We start from the raw sequence: 23,217 nt of genomic DNA on the forward strand, positions 1-23,217 counted from the left end.
CCACCGCCAGGTGCCAGCCCGGTGCAAGTGGGACTCTCCTCCCCGGTGGACACCTGAGCACAGGCGGCCCCACCCGGGAGTTCCCTGCAGCCCCACCCCCACTGCAATCTCCCGCCCACTACACTGGCCGTCCAGGGCAGGCACGGGAGTGGCACTCACTGGCTTCCATATTTCGTCTTCTTGAACTTGTCCCTCTTATACTGGGCGTGCTCCTGCTCCAAAGCCCCAACCCCAGTGATGACTTGCTTTAGCGTCTTGTAGGTCTCCTGGGGGTCGTCAATGACGAACGTCGAATACTCCTCCTGCTCCGGGCCGTCATACACAGATTTGCTCCCACAGGCCTCTGTGGAGGGCGGAGGGGTCAGCGCAGGGCAGGAGCCCAGGCCACCGGCCCCGTCTCCACACAGCTGCGTCGCTGCAGGCTCCACCCATGGCACACATCCTTCCAACGCAAGCTCCTCCAGAAAGGGCTGACCATCACTCGTAAACGCAGACGGAGATAGAAACCATTCCCGCAGGTAGGTGAGTTGTGCCCACACTGAGCCCAGGGAAAGCCCATTGGGAGCTGGATGCTGAGCAACCTCATTCACCTCTGAGGGCTCTGCTGCCCCCAGCTCCCAGCCTTGTCACCAATCAGCCATTCTCACAGGGGGATGTGCCCAGCTCTGCACGCCCCACCAGCCTGCCCAGCCAGAACCAGGAGGGAAGACACCTGCAGCTGGACGCTGGGCTGGCTCATGGGCCCTGGGGCAGCCCTGAAGAGTCAGCTGAGGGGGTGAGCACGATGGGGTTCAGCACATCTCACACCCAGCTGCCACTGAGCACGTCCAGCCAGGACAGGCCTGGCCCAGGGCTGGCCGAGCAAAGGGCGGACACCAGTCTGTGCCACAGCTTCTAAAGACCACTGCCCCGGACCCCACCTGCGCACCGGGGCCACCTTCCTAATCGGACCACATCACTCCTGCTGAAAGCCATTCTGGGGCCTCGCCCCCAGTGGACAGCCATGGAACCCTTGAGCCAGAGCAGGGCCCTGTGCCACCTGAGTCCAAACACCTGAACCAGGCACACGTCTCTGCCTCACTGCTCACAGCGCCTGGGCACGCACTCCCGGAGCCAGCACCGACGCCCTGCAGCTGTGCCCATCTGGATGGAATGAATGTTTGTGCCCCCAAATCTGTGGGTTGAAATCCTAACTCTCAAGGGATGGCATCAGGAGATGAGGCCTTTGGGAGGTGACAAGGTGTGAGGGTGGAACCCTTGTGCAGGGGATGGGCGTCCCTATAGAAGACACCAAGGAAGCTGGCTTGCCTCTTCCACATGTGAGGACACAATGAGACACTGGCGGGCTGTAGCCCAGAAGAGGGCCCGCAGTTAAACCAGCGCTGCTACGCCCCGATCTCAAGCTTCTCAGGCCTTCACTCTGGGAAGTGAATTCCTGCTGTCTGTAACCACCCAGCCTATGGTACAATTTTTACGGCAGCCCAAACTCACCAAGAACTTGGTACTGAGAAGTGGCTGCTGCTGTAACAAGTACCTTCAAATGTGGACTGGCTTTGGAACTGGGTGCTGGGCGAAGGCTGAAGGGGTTTGGGGGTGCAGAGTGGAAAAGGCATGGCTGCCGTGAATGCCCTTGAAGGACAATGCTGGGGGCTCGGGAGAGGAGAGCTGCAGAGAAGCCCTGTCTTAGGGGGTATCTAAGTACCCCTGAACAGAATGGTGGCATGAGCATGGGTGGCAAGGCTGTTCTAACAACATCTCAGACAGAAAGGACGGCCATGCTACTGGACCGTGGAGAAAAAGCCATCCTCGTGACAAAGTGGACCTGTGTTCATGCCCTCGTGTTCTGGGAGGGTGGAACTCGCGAGTGATGACATCAGACACGTAATTGAGGAGATTTCTAAGCAAAATGCTGTGGGAGCGGCTTGGTTCCTCCTAACCGCTGACAGCAAAATGGGGGAAGAGAGATGATTTGAAGGTGGAATTGTTGAGCAAAAAGGAACCAGAACTCAAAGGCTGGTTAAGTTCAAAGATTTGAGAATTAAAATTCCAGCCTACCCATATCTCAAAAAAAATGAGACAGCATGTTTGGAAGAGACCATTAAGCAAGTGGCTGTGTGGCTATCTGATAAGGAGACAAGTGTGGGGCTGAGCCTTGGACTTGACCAACCATCTCAGCAACAGCCGGGAGCAGAGAAGGAACCGCACCAGCAGAGGCACTGCCAGAAGAAACCAGGAAACAGAGAAAACAGGATGAAATGAAGGCAGGCTGCGGTGTCTTAAGCCCTACAAGCCAGGCCATAGAGCTATTCAGCTGTGAACATGTGCCATTCTTCAAGACGAGGGAAGAAGGACCCTGAAGCGGGTAGGGCCATCAGAATGCCACTCTCACCCAGAAGGAGTCCATGGACCATGTATCAGATGCAAAATTCTCAGCTGGAATATTGATTAAAAAATAAAACTGGCAATAACTAGAAAAAAAATCACAATAAGGAATCTGTCCACCCAGCCATCACTCACCCATCCGTCCATCCACCCATCTGTCTATCTACCCATTACTCACCCATCTGTCCCTCCACCCATCACTCACCCATCCATCCATCCACCCATGACTCACCCATCTGTCGATCCACCCATCATCACTCACTCCTCGGTCCATCCACCCATCACTCACCCCTCAGTCCATCCATCACTCACCCATCTTTCCATCCATCACTCACCCACCCGTCCATCCATCCATTACTCACCCATCTGTCCATCCACCCATCACTCATCCCTTGGTCCATCCATCCATCACTCATCCGTTGGTCCATCCACCCATTACTCACCCATCCGTCCACCTACCCATCACTCACCCATCTGTCCATCCACCCATCACCCACCCATCTGTCAATCCACCCATCACTCGTCCATCGGTCCACCCACCCATCACTCACCCTATCCAACCACCCATCACTCACCCATCTGTCCACCTACCCATCACTCACCCATCCATCCACCCACTCATCACTCACCCATCTGTCAATCCACCCATCACTCGTCCATCGGTCCATCCACCCTATCCATCCACCCATCACTCACCCATCCGTCCACCTACCCATCACTCACCCATCCGTCCACCCATTCATCACTCACCCATATGTCAATCCACCCATCACTCACCCCTTTGTCCATGAACTCAACACTCACCCATCTGTCCATCCACCCATCACTCACCCATCCGTCCATCCACTCATCATCACCCATCTGTCAATCCACCCATCACTCGTCCATAGGTCCATCCACCCATCACTCACCCTATCCATCCACCCATTACTCACCCATCCGTCCACCTACCCATCACTCACCCATCTGTCCACCCACTCATCGCTCACCCATCTGTCAATCCACCCATCACTCACCCCTTTGTCCATGAACTCAACACTCACCCATCTGTCCATCCACCCATCACTCACCCATCTGTCCATCCACTCATCATTCACCCATCTGTCAATCTACCCATCACTCGTCCATCGGTCCATCCACCCATCACTCACCCATCTGCCCATCCACCCATCACTCACCCATCTGTCAATCCACCCATCACTCGTCCATCGGTCCATCCACCCATCACTCACCCTATCCATCCATCCATCACTCACCCATCTGTCCACCTACCCATCACTCACCCTATCCATCTACCCATCACTCATCCGTCAATCCACCCATCACTCACCCTATCCATCCACCCATCACTCACCCATCTGTCAATCCACCCATCACTCGCCCATCTATTCATCCACCCATCATTCATCCATCGGTCCATCCACCCATCACTTACCCATCCGTCCATCCACTCATGACTAACCCATCTGTCAATCCACCCATCACTCACTCTGTCCATCCACCCATCACTCACCCATGTGTCCATCCACCCATCTACCCATCCGTCAATCCACCCATCACTTGCCCATCTATCCATCCACCCATCACTTACCCATTGGTCCATCCACCCATCACTCACCCATCCATCCATCCACCCATCACTCACCCATCCGTCCATCCACCCATGACTAACCCATCTGTAAATCCACCCATCACTTACCCATCTGTACATCCACCCATCTACCCATCCATCTGTCCATGCACCCATGACTCACCCATCTGTCCATCCACCCATCTACCCATCCATCTGTCAATCTACCCATCACTCGTCCATCTATCCATCCACCCATCACTCACCCATCCATCCATCCACCCATCACTCATCCATCGGTCCACCCACCCATCACTCACCCATCCATCCATCCACCCATGACTAACCCATCTGTAAATCCACCCATCACTCACCCATCTGTACATCCACCCATCTACCCATCCATCTGTCCATGCACCCATGACTCATCCATCTGTCTACCCAGCCATCACTCACCACTTGGTCCATCCATCCATCACTTGCCCATCTGTCCATCCACCCATCACTCACCACTTGGTCCATCCATCCATCACTCACCCATCTGTCCATCCACCCACTACTCACCCATCCATCCATCCACCCATCACTCACCCATCCATCCATCCACCCATCACTCACTGCTCAGTCTGTCCATCCATCACTCACCCCTTGGTCCATGAACCTAACACTCACCCATCTGTCCCTCCACCCATCACTCAACCATCTGTTAATCCACCCATCACTCATCCATTGCTCCATCCACCCATCAGTCACCCATTGGTCCATTCACCCATCAGTCACCCATCTGTCCATCCACCCATCACTCACCCACCCATCCATCCATCCACCCATCACTCACCCTTTGGTCCATGAACCTAACACTCACCCATCTGTCCATCCACCCATCACTCAACCATCTGTTAATCCACCCATCACTCGTCCATTGCTCCATCCACCCATCAGTCACCCATTGGTCCATTCGCCCATCACTCACCCATCTGTCCATCCACCCATCACTCGCCCATCTGTCCATCCACCCATCACTCACCCATCAGCCCATCCACCCATCACTCACCCATCTGTCAGTCCACCCATCACTCACCCATCTGTCCATCACCATCACTCACCCATCTGTCAGTCCACCCATCACTCACCCATCTGTCCATCACCATCACTCACCCATCTGTCCATCACCATCACTCACCCATCTGTCCATCCACCCATCACTCAACCCTCGGTCAATCCTCTCATCACTCACCCTGTCCTCCACCCATCACTCACCCATCTGTTCATCCACCCATCTACCCATCCATCCATCCACCCATCTCTCACCCATCTGTCCATCCACCCATCACTCACCACTTGGTCCATCCACCCATCACTCACCCATCCGTCCATCCACCCATTACTCACCCATCTGTTCATCCACCCATCACTCACCCATCCTTCCATCCACCCATCTCTCACCCATCTGTCCATCCACCCATCACTCACCACTTGGTCCATCCACCCATCACTCACCCATCCGTCCATCCACCCATTACTCACCCATCTGTTCATCCACCCATCACTCACCCATCCTTCCATCCACCCATCTCTCACCCATCTGTCCATCCACCCATCACTCACCACTTGGTCCATCCACCCATCACTCACCCATCCGTCCATCCACCCATTACTCACCCATCTGTTCATCCACCCATCACTCACCCATCCTTCCATCCACCCATCTCTCACCATCTGTCCATCCACCCATCACTCACCCATCCGTCCATCCACTATCACTCACCCATCCTTCCATCCACCCATCTCTCACCCATCCGTCCATCCACCCATCACTCACCCATCCATCCATCCACCATCACTCACCCATGCTTCCATCCACCCATCACTCACCCATCCGTCCATCCACCATCACTCACCCATCCTTCCATCCACCCATCACTCATCCATCTGTCTATCCACCCATCACTCACCCCTCAGTCCATCCTCTCATCACTCACCCTGTCCATCCATCCATCACTCACCCATCTGTCCATCCACCCATCTACCCATCCATCCATCCATCTACCCGTCACTCACCCATCCTTCCATCCACCCATCTCTCACCCAACCGTCCATCCACCCATCTACCCACCCACTCAGCTGCCTGCCCCGCCATCTGTCCAGCACACCCATCCAGGTGCTAGGCACTTCCTCTGTGCCAGGCCCAGGAAGGTCACTGCATAGGAGATGGGAGATGGTTGTGACTTTGGTGACACAGGTGAGCCCAGGTGATGTGGTTTGGATTTGTGTCCCCACCCAAATCTCAGGTCAGACTGTAATCCCTAGTGTTGGAGGAGGGGCCTGGAGGAAGGAGAGGGGATCATGGGGACAGACTTCCCCATTGCTATTCTCGTGATAGTGAGTTCTCACGAGGTCTGGTTGTTTGGACGTGTGTGGCATCTACCCCCATCTCTCTCTCTTGCTCCTGCATGTAGGAGGTGCCTCCTTCCTTCCTCTTTGCCCTCCCGCCATGATCGAAAGTTTCCTGAGGCCTCCCCAACCATGCTTCCTGTACAGCCTGCAGAACTGTGAGTCAATCAATCTTCTTTTCTTTATAGCAACATGAGAACTAATACACCAGGCTATGGGGATGGTGAGGTTGGGAAGCGCCTGGGGGAAGACATTTCCAAGGTAAACAGGGTCTGCCAGCCTGATGCGCAAGGGTGCTCCCAGCAGAGGAAGAGCTGGAGCTGTGGTGCGGGGTGCACGGCCTAGGAGGAGCTGAGCAAGGTTGGATAGTGGTGCATGGAGCAAGCTGACCATGGAGGGCCTGGTCAGCATCTTTCAGAACCTGGGTCTTGTGTGTGATGACCTCATCCTCTCCGAGGCTCCCTGACTCTGGCCTCTGCTGTGTCGGTTCCTGCTATGAGAGGGCTGGGAAGAGGCTGGCTGATGCCAGACCCACTGTCTTGGCCACCCTGAGGCCTTGTGCCATCTGCACAGTATCCAGGGACCTCAGACCCAGGGACAGCACCTGGCACACTTGCTGGGGGAGAAGACGCTGTGGTGGGTGGTGGCCCATGAGTGTGTACATGTGTGGTTGTCTGCGCATGTGTGTGCATGCCTGCACATGGGCCTGCACATGTAAGCGTGTTGTGTTCAACTGCACGTGTGTGCAGGTATTGTTGCCTTGCCTGTCTGCACACACATGTACCTGTGTGTTCATTTCACACATGTATTGCTGGGAACATGTGTGTACATGGCTATGCATACATGTGTATGTGCCTGTGTGTTAGTGTAGGCCTGGAACCCACGTACACCCAGGGCATGTGGGGCTGGAGAACAGGCGTGGCCAAGTTCACAGATGGGCAGCTGCACGGACACTCAGGGCATGTGGGGCTGGAGAACAGGCGTGGCCAAGCTCACAGATGGGCAGCTGCGCGGACACTCAGGGCATGTGGGGCTGGAGAACAGGCGTGGCCAAGCTCACAGATGCGCAGCTGCGCGGACACTCAGGGCATGTGGGGCTGGAGAACAGGCGTGGCCAAGCTCACAGATGGGCAGCTGCGTGGACACCCAGGGCATGTGGGGCTGGAGAACAGGCGTGGCCAAGCTCACAGATGGGCAGCTGTGCGGACACTCAGAGCATGTGGGGCTGGAGAACAGGCGTGGCCAAGCTCACAGATGGGCAGCTGCGCGGACACCCAGGGCACGTGGGGCTGGAGAACAGGCGTGGCCAAGCTCACAGATGGGCAGCTGCACGGACACCCAGGGCATGTGGGGCTGGAGAACAGGCGTGGCCAAGCTCACAGATGGGCAGCTGCACGGACACTCAGGCAGGACTCATGTGTTTCCAGGTCAAGGCACACTTGACACTTCTGGGTTAAATCAGGGGAATGAAAAGAAGAAAATCTAACAGGCATAACTCCAGGCACATTCCGCTCTATTTCCATTCTGAGTGGGACTCAAGGGCCCTGTCATATGATCTCCAAGAGCAGATCTGAGTTCTACCAGACACTGGCATAGAAACAAACGCAGCTGCTTCGCCCCCGTGGGCTCTTCTTGTCTCTGCCTCTCCTGAATCACAGACCTCAAACCACTGTCCCCATGTGGTCTAATTGGGCTTATCTGGATTGCTATTTCAATTCTGTAAAGCAATTCAATGTCACAGATAATGATATTGCATATAGATTTGAAACACACGGTGTGCCTGGCACTGTTTCAAATATATATGCAGTATCATTATCTGTGACATTGAATTGCTTTACAGAATTAGATGGCATGTGTGCACCCACATATATGCATGCTCACACATGTGCCCAAAGACATGCATGCATACTCACATGTGCCCTCATGTTTCCACACATGCACAAATTCATGCATGCTCACATGTCCACACACACACATGCTCACACATGTACCCACACATTCACACTCTCATACATGTCATGTCCACACATTCACACACGCTCACACACATCCACACATTCATGCACTCACACGTGTCCACACATTCACACATGCTCACACATGTCCACATTCACATGTCCACGCTCATACATGTCATGTCCACACATTCATGCATGCTCACACATGTCCACATTCACATGCTCACACATGCCTACACATATGCACACATCTCATATGTGTGTCCACACACATGCAAGCACACTCCCATACGTGTCCACACACATGCACTTATCCCTCTGGAAAACACAAAGGAATGAAAAAATAGGGTCCTCTAAAGAAACTTGGCAGTACAGAGGTTACAAGTTAAATTCCATCTAAAAATTATCTATAGAACCTATTATACAGGTAATTGTCCCCCAAATAGCTGCCTACCCTGCAAAAAGCTTTTCGCATCCATCCGTGCTACAAAGACAACTACATGTAGCCCACACTACACCAGAGGCTCAGACCACAGGTTTTCACCCCACAGCATGCTCCTGCGGCCGGGGCCTCGCCAGCCATCCCCTTGCTGCACAGATCTGTGTGCCGGGCAGACTCACCCTGCATCTTCTCCAGCTTGCTCATGTACAAGTTGAAGAGGGAGTAGATACGCTCTGTCTCACGGTCCCCATCAATGTCCAGCTGGATGTTGGCTGGGAGGCCGCTGTCCAGACACAGCAAGAACAGAAAGATAAAAACGCTTATTTAAACGATGCTTTTAATAATGACATTCATTTTTAAAATGTCACTGAAGAAAGACAACGATTGTGTTGGAAGTGAAATTTGACAGGATCGATTTGCTGTCTGTCTGTACACAGCCGGTGTGTTGGCTTGCTGAGCAAGGCTGACGGCGTCCACAGCAGCACAGACAGCAGTGTCACCAGGCTGCAAACCAGAACTAACTAGCAACCTCTGCTTCAGTTACCATTGGCCTATTTGGACACGTGGCAAAAGATCCTTGCTGTTTAGTATTTAAAATGTGCTTATCATTTGTACTAACTGACCTTTCCTGAAATGACGCAGTACTGAGTTATGTCTTGTTTAAATCTATTCCTACTCCAGAATCTTATCAATACATAAGAAATTTAGGAAGACTAGGTGCTAAAATCCCCAGTGTAATATGTAATACTTGTACATTTTTAGTATCATACAGAACTCAATTCCCAGGAACTATGAACACTCCAGACCTCATGTGGTTTATTCCTTCAGTCATTTCAAACACGGAAGGAGGCTGTGTGCTTGTTTCCCTGCTCATTCTATGTCTGCTTCTCCTATGTTCACACCAGCACACGTCAGGCTGGCGCGCGGTGGCACGATCTCAGCTCACTGAAACCTACGCTTTCTGAGTTTAAGCGATTCTCTTGCCTCAGCCTCCCGAGTAGCTGGGATTATAGGCGCACACCACCACGCCGGCTAATTTTTGTATTTTTAGTAGAGATGGGGTTTCACCATGTTGGCCAGGCTGGTCTTGAACTCCTGAGCTCAGGTGATCCACCCGCCTCGACCTCCCAAAGTGCTAGGATTACAGGCGTGAGCCACTGAGCCTGGACTCATGTCTTTTTATAAATCTTACTTTGTGTTATTATGAAAAACCTCCAAAGCCAGGTGTGGTGGCTCACACCTGTAGTCCCCACACTTTTGGGAGGCCGAGGCAGGTGGATCATCTGAAGTCAGGAGTTCAAGACCATCCTGGCCAACATGGTGAGACCCTGTCTCTACTAAAAATACAAAAATTAGCCAGGTGTGGTGGTGCACACCTATAATCCCAGCTACCTGGGAGGCTGAGGCAGGAGAATCGCTTGAACCTGGAAGGTGGAGGTTGCAGTGAGCCGAAATCACACCACTGCACTCCAGCCTGGGCAACAGAGCGAGACTCTGTCTAAAAAAAAAAAAAAAAGAAAAGAAAATCTACATTGTACAGAAGCACGTCTTTGATGGTTTCAGACAAAGTGGCCTCACGGTTAATTTCACATTTGCACGCAGGTGCAACCAACAGGGAGGGCCTGATAGGAACGCGCGGGGCTGTTATTTTTAGCAAAATGCTGCCTTGTGCAGAACGTGTGAAATATGCTCTTTAATTTAGTAAATACTTTTTAAAAGGCAGAAATGCTTATTATAGCTAAAACAATTCTTAAATCATAAAATTTCTGAAATGTCTAATTTTTTCCATACTGATTAGAAATTGTTTCCAACTTATTTTTGTTTGAAGTGTGACAGTTTTTCCCTTTTCTTCCCAACTTCTCTTGTAAAAAAAGAAGTGGGTTTCTGCTAATGAACTGATCAGACGTCAATATTGTATATGCCTTTTGAGCTGAGTAGCTCAGTATTTGGATACTTGGTCATTTGTTTTATTAGGTAATTGATAAAATGGTGTCATTTATTCATGTTCAACCATATATTTATGCTGTCTGGGGATGGGTGGTTATAGTTCTGTGTGAGAAATAATTTGTCAGTCTTCAACAGCTTGTAAAAACTTCACAGTGAGAGCTTAAACATCTAAATAAATAATGAAATGCATTTATCATTAAAAAAAAGAAGAAGAAAGAAGATGAAGTGACCAACATTAAAACACATCCCTGGCCAGTCAGGGGGTTCATGTGGGTAATCCCAGCACTTTGGGAGGCCGAGGCAGAAGGATCGCTTGAGCCCAGGAGTTTGAGCAACACCACCCTGGGCAACATGGGGAGACCCTCACAGTGAGACCTGGCAACATAGTGAGACCCCGTCTCTACAAAAAACCAAAATTTAATGAGCTGGGCTGGTGGCATCAGCCTGTAATCCCAGCTACTTGGGAGGGTGAAGTGGGAGGATTGCTTGAGCCCAGAAGTTTGAGACCAGTCTGGGCAACGTGGTGAAACCCCGTTTCTACAAAAAACCTTAAAACAATTAGCCTGGAATGGTGGAGCACACCTGTAGTCCCAGGTACCTGGGAGGCTGAGGTGGGAGGATGGCTTGAGCCTAGGAGGTCGAGGCTGCAGTGAGCTGAGATTGCACCACTGTACTCCAGCCCGGGTGACCAAACGAGATCCCGTCTCAAAAACATAAAACTAAAAAAGCATCCCCGAGCTGGGAGAACTGAGGCTGGCTGTGGGTGTGCGGGATAGGGGAGGCTCCCGAGCTGTCTGGCCTCAGCGGCTGGAGCCTCTTGGGACCCACAGATCTGCCAAGGCAGTGAGCAAACTTGGCAGACGTGTTCTCATGGAAAGAAATGGCCTGGAAGGAAGCCTCCTGGGACTGTGTTCCCTGCACGGTCGGCTGCGGGTGGGGACAAGCCAGGTTTTCTCTCCTCGCCAGGCTGCAATGCTTCCCGCTGTCCTGGGATGCGAGGACACGGGAGAGCGCTGGCCTCTCCTGGGGGATTCTGGGGTGGTGGCCACGCATGCCTGAGCAGCAGCCAGGCCCTCTTCCTGAGCTTCAGCCTCTGTGTCCACGCAGCAGGATCTAAGGTCCCAGTTCTGAGGCTGTGGGAGGATTAAACGGTGGCCCAGCATGGAGCACAGCTCATCCTCTGCAGGGCCCTTAGCGAGAGCATCACGTGGCCACGACAACAGCGAGGTGCATCTCACGGAGCATAACCAGGGGGGACCGCCGGGCACCCAGGCCTCCTCCTAGGACCGGCAGATATGACCCAAGCCTCTGTGCAACTGCCAGAGGCCTGGCTGATGGGGGACCCGGCTGATGGGGGGCCCGGCTGATGGGGGGACCCGGCTGATGGGGACGCCCGGCTGATGGGGGGCCGGGAAGACAATGGGCTGCTGCGTCATGTGGAATCAAGGTGGGTGTCCTGGGCCAGACGAAGCTTTCAGGGAGGGGCTTGCTCCCAGCCTCCTCCTAGAGAAGCAGGATGGCCACGGCCTGGGGAGTCCCCCTTCACCCTGACCTCCCGCTCCCCCAGGGCAGGGCCTCAGGCCTGTGGCACCCTGGAGTCTGCGCAGAGCCTTCCAGAGGCTGGGCCCCAGATGCTCCCTCGGGGGAGGCCCCCTCGGGTGGGAGGCTCCTGGGAGGAGGCGAGGGCAGCCCTGTTTATGTGCAGCTTACAGGCAGGCATGCACTGTCTGCTGGTCCCTCCCTACTCAGCCCCTTGGCCACATTTCCCGCACAGTGCACGAGCTGGGCGCCGAGGCACAGACCTACCCAGTGCAGGGCGAGCAGCCCGGAGCTGAGTCGGATGGCGCCCTACAGCACAGCCAGTGGCCGCTCAGGTAGGCGGACGGGTGGTAGACGGTGAGGCGCTTCTGGTTGCACTGGCTCACTTTGGTGAGAATGTCAATCCAGTCCTTGGCCTCCACGCAGTTGTTGGCCTGGATGTACAGTGCACGCTCTGGCTGGATGACCTGGAACATCTGAGGACACAGGTGGGCTCAGGACAGCGCACATGAGGTCTCGTGGCTAAGCACGTGCAAGAGTCCACCGGGCACCTGGCCGTCCTCGCCGGAGTCGTAAGAGGGGACGCTGAGGGTGCACAGGCCCAAAAGTCCCGGAGCTCTAAGCCCCAGAAGAGTCCAAGGCCAGGGGGTGCATGGAACTCTCTGCCACCCTAAAACCTGACAGCTGGGGCCGTGGGGAATGGAGGTGAGAACTGGTGCAGCTGGAGATGTGGCCAGGTGGCCAGGAACAGCTTGGCCAAGGCCCTTTATGTCCTGGAGCCTTGGAGGTCTCCATTCAAAAGACAAAAGAGGGGCCCTGTGGCCTCCCCACGAGGCCTTCCTGCAGCTGACTGCAGGCGTCCCATCCACATGGTGTTCGTGCTGTGTCAGCCCAGGTGGCCTGGCCTGCTCAGCTCCTTCCCCAGCTGACCAGCCCAGGATTCTTCCTCCTCCTCCCAGCTGGGGTTAGGGGGTTGCTTCCTCTTGAAGCGTCTCGGGGCAGCAACAACCTTTACCATTACTCATTCAACAAACATGACTGAGCACCAGCACTCTCCTATGTCCCGGAGACAAAGCCTGGCATAGAGTTTCTACTGAACCTGCAGCCACCAAGAAAGACTAAATGAGGGCAGGTGTCAGCAGGAGCTGGAAGTGAGCAGTCCTGGTGGTGCAGTCGGGGTTGACTCAAAGTTAGTTAAGCGGGGGGGGCAAAGTGTGTCAAAGGCAGAAGAAATGGGAGGCACAAAGGTCCTGGGGCAGGTGGGACAGGGGTCCTGTGATTGGAGGGATGGGGGTCCCAGGGCAGGGGGGACGGGGGTCCTGTGATTGGAGGAACAGGTCTCCCGGGGCAGGAGTGACAGAAGCCTTAGGATTAGAGGGACGGGGGTCCTGGGGCAGGGGGAACAGATATCCTAGGATTGGAGGTCAGAAGCTCCCAGAAGGAGCCGGCTCTGTTGCACACAGAAGCCAGGTTTTCTGAGTAGGAGACAGACTGGAGGTTGGGAGTGCTCTCATGTGGGACTTGCCCTTAAGTCAGGAGTCAGGGGGACAGTGGCCTTCTCTAGGGGACGGGCCTTCTGCACTCATCTGGGGAGGATTTGGGCTCCAGGTTTCTGGTGAACAGCTGAGGTCTTATTTACAGAGGCCAGGAGCCTCCCGCCTTGCACCCGGCACATGTGTACAGGTCTCGGACTGGACGCCCCCGTGCATGGCTGTGATCCCCATGGAGGGCGTCCTGGCCATCATCCCAGGCTCGGCCCTGCCACCAGGAGCAGCCTTCAGAAAGGTCTCCCCGGCTGGTGAGAGCCTGGCCTGGCAGTGGCCTCAGGGGAATCGGGCTCTGAGGAATTCAGTGGGAATGAACAGCTGGGAACAGGCGGCTGAAACTAGGGAATTATTGGGAATCTACGTGAAGGGCTGGAGGTGCTTCCAGGACATGTTCACACTGCTTCCTTCGAGGGACGGTCTCAGGGCCAGGTCCCGGCCATCCCCCTCAGTCAGCAAGCACTGAGCCCACACCCTCCTCTTCCCATCTCCCCCTCTTCCCAACCCTCCTCTTCCCATCTCCCCCTCTTCCCAACCCTCCTCTTCCCACACCCTCCTCTTCAAATTACTCTCCAAACTTATGTCTTTTGCAGGATCTGTCTGGACTGCCTGTGAATAACATGCTAGTAAAATTCTGCCAATGGTAAGGAACACGCGTCAACTTTGGCACGAGGCCCAGGGACTGTGCCTTCCCTGCAACTGTTCCATGACCCTCATGCTGCAGTCGGGGCACAGAAGGCTTGTCCCAGCCAGCATGTGTCAGGGTACGGAGTCAGCCTCAGGATGGCACGGACGGTGGGGTCACTGGCTGAAGGGGCACTGAGTCACCAGGGAGAACGTGGCCAGCGGCCGACTCTGGGAGGCCACCACACAATGGTGACGCCACGGACACCTCTAGGGGATTCCCGCCAAAAATGCATCATCAGAACCTGCCACGTCGGCACATCCGACAAACCCAAAGGGAGGGACGTCCAGAAAACCGAAGGCCTGCACGCCTCAAAGATGCCAAGGCCACCACACACAAAGAAAGGCTGGGAGTGTCCAGTCGGCCAGACGGAGGGGGCAGCAGAATGCAGCGCAGACTGGATCCAGAGGGGAAGGAACCACAGCCGGAGGAACGGGACCAGACAGCGGCAAACTCGAATGTGGTCGCGCCGGCAACGCGCGATGGTGGCTGCTGTGGTTTTGGGGACTGCACGGTGGGAAACACACTCGGAAGTGTTGATACGTTCAGAAAAGCATGGGCGGGACCGTGGAGGGAGAAGGAACGAGTGTGACCGGGGAACGAGGCGACATGTGGGTCCGGGCCAAGCGTGACCGGGGAACGAGGCCACACGTGGGTCCGGGTCAAGCGTGACCGGGGAACGAGGCCACACACGGGTCTGGGTCAAGGGTGTGTGGAAAGTACTTGTTCTACTCGTGCAACTTCTATAAATTCAAAATTATACCAAAATAAAAAAGCTTCCAAAAGGAATTCCAGACAGTCCCAAGCCTGCTTCTGGGATGTCTTTGACGGAGGGGCCCTTGACCTTGGGGACCCTGCGGGGGACGCCACCTGAAGCAGCTCAGGCCCCACCTTCCAGCAGGTTCCACCCCACCCCGGTGACCCCGGGCACACAGAGTGTGGCTGCTTTGATGCGAGATTCCGACACAAACTCACCAGCACCTGGTGAACAACCCGAGTAACACGGAGACTCTGAGAAGCCTGGAGTGCAGGGGGTGGGGAAGGGTGAGCCCAGGGCCAGGCACGGGAAGACAGCAGAGAAAACCTGGCCAGGCCTCAACCCGAAAGCGAGGCTTGGGGGCCCCACACTCACGTTTTTCATTTTGAAAGACTCCTCCTCCAGCTTCTCCACTGCCAGGATGTTCTCGATGGGAATGCTGTAGAGAGGCTGGTCCCCTGCAGCAGAGATGGACTGTCGGCGGGTGCGGGCCCCGCTGTCCTGGCTGGGGTCCGGGTGGGGCTGAGGGGTCTCTGCCGGGGGGGCCTCTGCCAGGGGGTCTCTACCGGGGGGTCTCTGCCAGGGGGTCTCTACCGGGGGGTCTCTGCCAGGGGGTCTCTACCGGGGGGGTCTCTGCCAGGGGGTCTCTGCCGGGGGTCTCTGCTGGGGGGGTCTCTGCCAGGGGGTCTCTGCTGGGGGGTTTTCTGCTGGGGGGGTCTCTGCCAGGAGGGTCTCTGCTGGGCGGTCTCTGTTGGGGTGGTCTCTGCCAGGAGGGTCTCTGCTGGGGGGGGTCTCTGTCGGGGGGGTCTCTGCTGGGGGTCTCTGCCAGCTGAGGGTCTCTGCTGGGGTGCCCTGGGCCGGAGGAGGTGCCCCATGTTCATCTCCTTGGGGGTGATGGCTGAATCACTGACAGGCTGCAGGTGCGGGGGCTGAGGAAGCCTGGGACCCACCTGGCCCTGCCATGCACCCAGGCTGGGCCCAATCCTCGCATCCTCACAGCTGCCGTGGCCTCAGGCTCTGTCCCCAGAACATGTTCCCGTTCTGGGACATGAACATGGGAGAAACTGCTCGATATTTCCTAATCTAGATCTGAGCCAGCAGATCTGACAGCCAGGGGCAGGAGGCAGTGGGAAGCCTTGTCTACCTCGGCGGAGCGGCACCCTGGCCGTGACGAGGCGACCAGAGGAGGAAGGGACGTGGACGGAAAAGCACCTTACTGATGCGGTCAGCTCTGCGTTTACTGGTTCTCTGGGGAAGCAGATTTCCCTCACTTTCCAGCAGCAGGTCTGAAAGACCCCTTCAGGGATCTTTGAAGGGAGAGCCGGAAGCAGAGGGCTCTGGGTCACCGCGGCCCCGGGCTCTGCCCGCAGCACTGAATCCTTCCTCCCCTCAGCTCTCCCCCTGAAAGGCAGACTCAGTCCCAGGGCCCAGCACGCTCCAGCAAGAGCCAGGGAAAGCGACCTTGCTCCTTACCTTTGCTTTTGTGGTAGGTAAATTCATGGTTGGTCAAGCGAAACCATCTCTTCTTAAAATTTTTCATCCCAAAGCGCTTCCGTCCTTGTGCCCTCTTGATCATGAACCTGTGTGAAGAGCACACAGGGCCGGGGTCCGGGCCTCAGCTGCCTCCCTGCACAGGTGCAAAACCACACCCCCCACTTTCTGCGTTCTGAGACCTGAGGCAGGCAGTGGATTTTCAATATCTTATCATTTTACTCCGAGTAATGAGATTAAAATTGGAAGGCAATGCCTCTCCTTTGAAAAGTTGAGCGCTGACTGCTTTGAGTCACCAGTTGGTGATGGCACCAGGTTTTAGGAGATCTCCAACCCTCCTGCCTCCCACACTGAACTTTCAACAGTGGTGCTGCCACTGGAAATGCCAATGCGATGCTCCCACGGCGGACCTGTGGCCGTGGGCTCAGCGTCAGGGAGGGCAGCGGACGCCCACACAACACGGAGGACCTGCGGCTGCGGACCTGGGATCAGGGCAGGCAGCGGACGCTCACACACAGAGGACCTGCGGCCGCAGGCTTGAGGTCAGGGCGGGCAGTGGACGCCCACACAACACGGAGGACCTGCAGCCTCGGGGTCAGGGCGGGCAGTGGGTGCTCACACACAGAGGACCTATGGCCACAGGCTCGGCGTCAGGGCGGGCAGTGGACGCTCACACACAGAGGACCTGCGGCCGCAGGCTCGGGGTCAGGGCGGGCAGTGGACGCCCACACAACACGGAGGACCCGCGGCCGTGGGCTTGGGGTCAGGGCGGGCAGTGGACGCTCACACACAGAGGACCCGCAGCCGCGGGCTTGGGGTCAGGGCGGGCAGTGGATGCCCACACAACACAGAGGACCTACGGCCACAGGCTCGGGGTCAGGGCGGGCAGTGGATGCCCACACGACACGGAGGACCTGCGGCCGTGGGCTCGGGGTCAGAGCGGGCAGCAGACGCCCACACTCGGAGGACCTGCAGCCACAGGCTTGGGGCCAGGTCAGGCAGCAGACGCCCACAAAACGCACACCTGTGTTGTGCGGGAGTCACGCACCGGCGCCTCTGCCAGACCAAACCTTCCCCCCTCAGGGCCAGCCCTGCTGTGGTAGAAGGCGCCACTGGGCCACGTCCTCAGGAAACGTGGGGAGCAGGAGACAGGATGGCCACCGAGGATGCAAGGCCTCAGCGAGGAGGACCTCAAGCCTTGCCCTGGGCAGGTACTCGAACGCCCTCCTGGCAGCCCAGGGCCCTCTGAGGCTCAGCCTTCATCGCCGGGCAGGGGTCCCTGACCAGAACCGGCGGCCGAGCTGGAGGAGAAGAGTGGCCGGACAGAGTGACTGGAGGACAGAGGTGGAAGCTGAGGACGAGAAGCCAAGCTGGAGAGACAGAGTGGGGAGGTGGGCGGGGGAGACGCACCTCGACAAGCACACTCAGAAATCGGAATGAGGGGCTTTGAGCAGCAACACAGCCAGATGTGGCCAGAGAGCTGTGGATGCACAGCAGAGGGTGCGGAAGCCGCCGGGAGCCGTTCAAGAGAGAAAAGGGCAGGGCCGCTGGGAGCCGCCAGGACAGCGCAATTCACAACCAGTGGATGCCGAACGCCGTTCACTCCAGGGATTCACAGGCAGGAAGTCAGCCCAGGAGGCTGTTGAGGACCAGCAGGACCCAGTGGGATGCGCAGGGCGGGGCCTACACAGACGGGGGTTGTGGGGGTACTGGGAGCTCCACGACGTGCCGGCCTCCTTGAGGGCAACAGGGCGCCTCTGAGAAGACTCTGGACCATGTAGCAGTTAGATTTGAGTAGCAGTCTTGTTATAAATGTTTTCGGCTTTAGGATTTTTTTAAGAACCCCAACTTTCTGAGGGCCTTCAGTGGACGAGGCTGCATGTGAATTTTATGTGCAGGTTTCCAGGTTGAGGCAGCGCTGAGTGGAGAGAAGCCAGTGGCTCCTCACTGCACAGCTCTGGTCTGGGCGCCTGGCTCTCCAGGAGTCGGTTTTCTAACCGGGACCATCGCGCGTGTGGGACGGGGAGGCAGGAGCCACGGCTAAGCCGGAAGCCTCAGGCTGAAAGCAGCTCGGCCCCGCGCAGCCACGGCCAACTCAGCAAACACACGCTGCGCTGCAGAGGCCCCGTCCCCAGTCCTGTGTCCCAGTGGGTGAGGACACACACAGCCCTGAGAGACGGCAGAGGTGTGGGAGCATCTCAGCACAGGGTGAGCCCTCAGGAAACACGGTCATCACCACCCCCACACATGGACGAACATGGCAAGACACACTTGGCACCAAGGGCTGAGACGGCAGAACCGAGGCCCCAGGACGGCCCACGCTTGCACAACCGAGGGTGGCCCTGGGTTTGGGGATGTGACAGAGCTGAGGTGCCGGAGGAGAGGCTGATCCAGGGGCTGGAAACTCGAGGGCCTGATGGACCAAAACCTTGGTGTGAGTCGCAGGTGGTGCAGCTGCTGGAAGGAGCTGGTGGAGCCTCAGCTGCGTCCAGGGCATCTGGGAGGCGCCTGTCCTTGAACCTCTGGCTGGTGGCACCTGGGAGGCGCCTGTCCTTGAACCTCTGGCTGGTGGCACCTGGGAGGCGCCTGTCCTTGAACCTGTATCTACAGCAGCTTCTCGGCATCAGGCACACAAGCCCTGAGTGTCCTGTGTTGCTTTAGGGATTACAGGATGAATATCTGTTGCTTTGAAAGCTGTGAATTTATGAAATGTAGAAAGTAAAAAGTTTCCTCTTCAAAGTTTCCCTTCTTGTTAAAGAATAAATCATAAGTGTTAGAAATAATAGTTTCTTTTAAAGACTAACTTCCTTCAAGCCTCCTTGCTTTGTGCTAATAACTCTTTGTTAAGCTCTATCCTGTGTAGCTGTTGGACGTGCCCACAGGCTCATAATATCTTCTGTGTCCTTGTACCTTAACCAAGGTATTTGTGTTAGATGTACTCATAGGCATGTCCCAGCTCACAGCCTATGCCCCTTCCTTATTTAAACATATTATTATTTTTCTACCTATTTAAAACAGTTTTAAATTATGAGCCAATCAGGTCTTAATTTAGATTGTGAGGTCCGGCTCCAGGCAATGGGACCTCGTGCGTAAGGAATAAATATTCTGGCGTCTCTCTATTCTGTGTGTGCCCCCGCCATTATTCCTTCTGCGAGGGACACCCTTTCTGCAGAAAGTAAAAATTGCCTCGCTGAAAGAACTTTTTGTCTAAATGCTAATTTTTCCTTATGGCACCGAAGAACAAACATTTTGCATTTCTAACATGAAATGTGTGTATTGCAAATATTATTGGTTAATATATGATTAAGTTAAATGAAGGTGATTTTAAGAAAAATAGCAATGTAAGTAATGCCACTGGGGTATGGTCCACCAGTGACCCAGAGATGATCCAGGTTTCAGCAGATGGCTCTAACAGAGTATCCACAAAAATAGACAAATGGGACTTAATTAAACTAAACAGCTTCTGCACAGCAAAATAAATAACCAACAGAGCAAACAGACGACCTGCAGAATGGGAGGATATTTGCAAACTACAGATCCAACAGGGGACTAACAGCCACAATTTAGAAGGAACTCAAACAACTTAACAAAAAAAAAAAAAATTAAAAAAAAACATTTAAAAGTGGTCAAAGGACAGGGGAATAGACGTTTTTCAGAAGACAAATGGCCAACAAGCATACGATATAAAGCCCAGCGTGGCTTATCACCTGAGGAATGAGAACCAGAGCCGCCTGCGACCCCACCTCACGCCAGGCAGAACGGAGCCGCCTGCGACCCCAGCTCACGCCAGGCAGAACGGAGCCGCCTGCGACCCCAGCTCACGCCAGGCAGAACGGAGCCGCCTGCGACCCCACCTCACGCCAGGCAGAACCGGAGCCGCCTGCGACCCCACCTCACGCCGGGCAGAACGGAGCCGCCCGAACCCAGCTCACGCCGGGCAGAATGGCTGGGATCAAATAAAACACGGAAAAATGACAGACGCTGTCAGAGCTGTGGAGGACGTGAGCGCTTGCACGCTGTGGGGAATGGAAATTGGCGCTTAAGGAAACCCACGGAGATTTCTCAAGAAGCTAAAGGCAGAGCCGCCATTCGATCCAGCAATCCCACACCGGGCCCCACTCAAAGGAAGAGCAATTACCAAAAAGACACCTGCATGCGTACGTTTACCACTGAACCACTCACAACAGCAAAGACACGGAATCCACGTGTCCACCAACGGACTGGATAAAGAAAACGTGGCATAAATACACCACGACATGCTACTCCACCATCAAGAAGAAGGAAATCTTACGTTTTCCAGCAACGTGAACGGAACTAGAGGTTGTTATCTTAAGGGAGATGACTCAGAGATGAAAAGCCAAACGCCCCATGTTCTCACTGGTCCATAGGAGATAAACACGGAGGGGCGGGGCACTCTGGGACACGTATTCGGAATCACAGACTGAGGCCTCGGAAGGGTGGAGGCGGGAGCGGGAGAGGAATGAGAAATTACTCAGTGGGCACAAAGTGCCCGTTCAGGTGATGGTTTCACGAGAAGCCCCATCCAATACAACTGCTTGGCAAACACATAAAAAATACAGGAACATGGGCCACGCCAGGCAGAGCAAAGCCCCGAGTGGGAGTGGGAGCCGGGCCACAGGACGGGGTTGGTGGAAACGGGCAGACGTGTCAGTTATGTAAGGAAGGGCGATGGGCTCTGATGCTCCAGGGGCCTCTGGGTGGAGGTCGAGGGAGGACAGGCCTGTGTCAGAAACACGGGGTGGCTGTGGGACACAGACGTCCCCCTCCAAGGTCACCGAGAAGGCGGCAGAGGGGTCCCAGGCTGAAGGCGCAGGGGCCAGACTCCCAGGGCCTTCCCCTCTGACTCTGGTTCCCTGACCAAAGAGCCCTCGGGAGCCTGGAGGGAAGGCCGGCCCCAAGTGCGGGTGTGGACGAAACGGCCAGTGGTACAGAAATCACAAGGCTGCTGGCCAGCAAGGGAGGAGGCTGCCCCTGACTAGGGAATCTTCCAGAATGTGCTGGGTGCTCCGGGGACTGGGGGCCCCCATCCCTTTCTCCCCTCCGGCCCTGCCGGACGCCACCTTACCCTTCTCCCCTCCTGCCCTGCCGGATGCCACCTTACCCTCCTTACCCTTCTTTAAGCACGATGGGCTGCTCAACACTCTTGGGGTCTCTTCTCCCCGAGGACGAAATCAGATCCAAGAACTAAAGTGGGAAGAAATCAGGTCACCGGGAGGAAGCCACACATCTGACGTGCACGGCTCTCTGTATAACAACAGCGTCGGCGGCTACTGCCTCCTTTGTAATACCAGTGGAGACAGAATCTGGGCAAGTGAGTCCTTCCCCGAGGGCTGTGGGGCCTCTACTCCCCACTGTGCCACCCCAGCCCCGGCACTGCCACAGAGATCTCAGGTGAGAGGCCGGGCTCAGGCAACACCTGGGGATCAACCTGCATCTCCAGAGGCCACCCAGGGGTGACTCTAAGCAGGGAATCTGGGTCCCAGTAGTGAGGAGGCTCAGGCGTCCCTGACTGTGGGGAGAAGCAGAGCCCTGGGGCCTGGATGTTCCCCACGCACCGCGTTCCTGACTGTGGGGAGGAGCAGAGCCCTGGGGCCTGGATGTTCCCCACGCACCGCGTTCCTGACTGTGGGGAGGAGCAGAGCCCTGGGGCCTGGATGTTCCCCACGCACCGCGTTCCTGACTGTGGGGAGGAGCAGAGCCCTGCGGTCTGGAGGTTCCCCACGCACCGCGTTCCTGACACTGAGTCTGCGGCCCCAGGGCTCCACGACTGCAGCCTAGAGTGAGTCCGGCCACCACACACACTGAGGTGGGACGCGCCCTCATTCGGGGGGCTCAGACACAGAACAAGATGGGCGAGGGCCCCGTTTTGGCCCCAAAGGCAGTCACACCAAAGAGTTTACCAACTGCGGGAGAAGGAGGTGTCCCAGGACTCGGGTCAGGGCTGTCTGGGCAGCACTGTGAATGCACCGAATGCCTTTATTGTTTAAACTCGCTAATGGCCAAGTCTGTGTCATGTGGGTTCTATCTCAATTTTAAAAGAGAACTCTGTCTCCTGGGCGCGGCACGGGCGGTCGGAGGGTGAGTCGATACTTACATTCTTCACCGCATCAGCATATTTCTGCTCATTGAAGAATTCATAAAATGTAGCCATGTAGGACTCCTTAAAACTCGCCTAAAATGAAACGGAGATCACTTGAGGACAGCCCGAAGTACCTCGGCTCACAGCCCAAGTCCGAAAAAGCTAGAGGCAGGAACTGTCCAAGCCTAAATGACGATAAACAGGCGAAGAACCCGGTGTTACCGGGCAAGTGAGAGCCCGCAGGGCTGCCCGGAGGACAAATCACATAAATTGCTCAGGCGTCAACGAAGACCATCAGACCTGCCAGTGCCCGTGAGGTCTCCAAGCACCCTTTGGCATCAGTGACTCCGTCCCGGCCCCGGGCTGTCCGTCACACCTGGGTCCCAGGCTCATGAAGAGGTACGTTGG

General features: G+C 55.7%; 1 protein-coding gene across 10 annotated transcripts in view; it reads right to left on the minus strand.

Moving 5' to 3' along the window:
- The window catches only part of RASA3 (RAS p21 protein activator 3), a 171,054-nt gene that overhangs the window by 3,522 nt on the left and 144,315 nt on the right, over positions 1-23,217 (minus strand). For 8 of the 10 annotated variants that reach the window (XM_003832117.5, XM_034937080.3, XM_034937078.3 and 5 more), the window contains 7 exons: positions 22,825-22,902; positions 21,841-21,914; positions 16,692-16,798; positions 15,594-15,676; positions 12,500-12,708; positions 8,926-9,029; positions 160-343 (listed from right to left, as the gene is read on the minus strand). In XM_003832117.5, the coding sequence (XP_003832165.1) occupies positions 160-343; positions 8,926-9,029; positions 12,500-12,708; positions 15,594-15,676; positions 16,692-16,798; positions 21,841-21,914; positions 22,825-22,902 (839 nt within the window). Of the gene's footprint in view, positions 1-159; positions 344-6,110; positions 7,795-8,925; positions 9,030-12,499; positions 12,709-15,593; positions 15,677-16,691; positions 16,799-21,840; positions 21,915-22,824; positions 22,903-23,217 lie in introns of those variants that run through there. The other 2 variants (XM_063595996.1, XM_063595995.1) reach the window with 1 other exon arrangement.

Source organism: Pan paniscus, chromosome 14, assembly GCF_029289425.2.
Source record: "Pan paniscus chromosome 14, NHGRI_mPanPan1-v2.0_pri, whole genome shotgun sequence".
Lineage (NCBI taxonomy): Eukaryota > Metazoa > Chordata > Mammalia > Primates > Hominidae > Pan > Pan paniscus.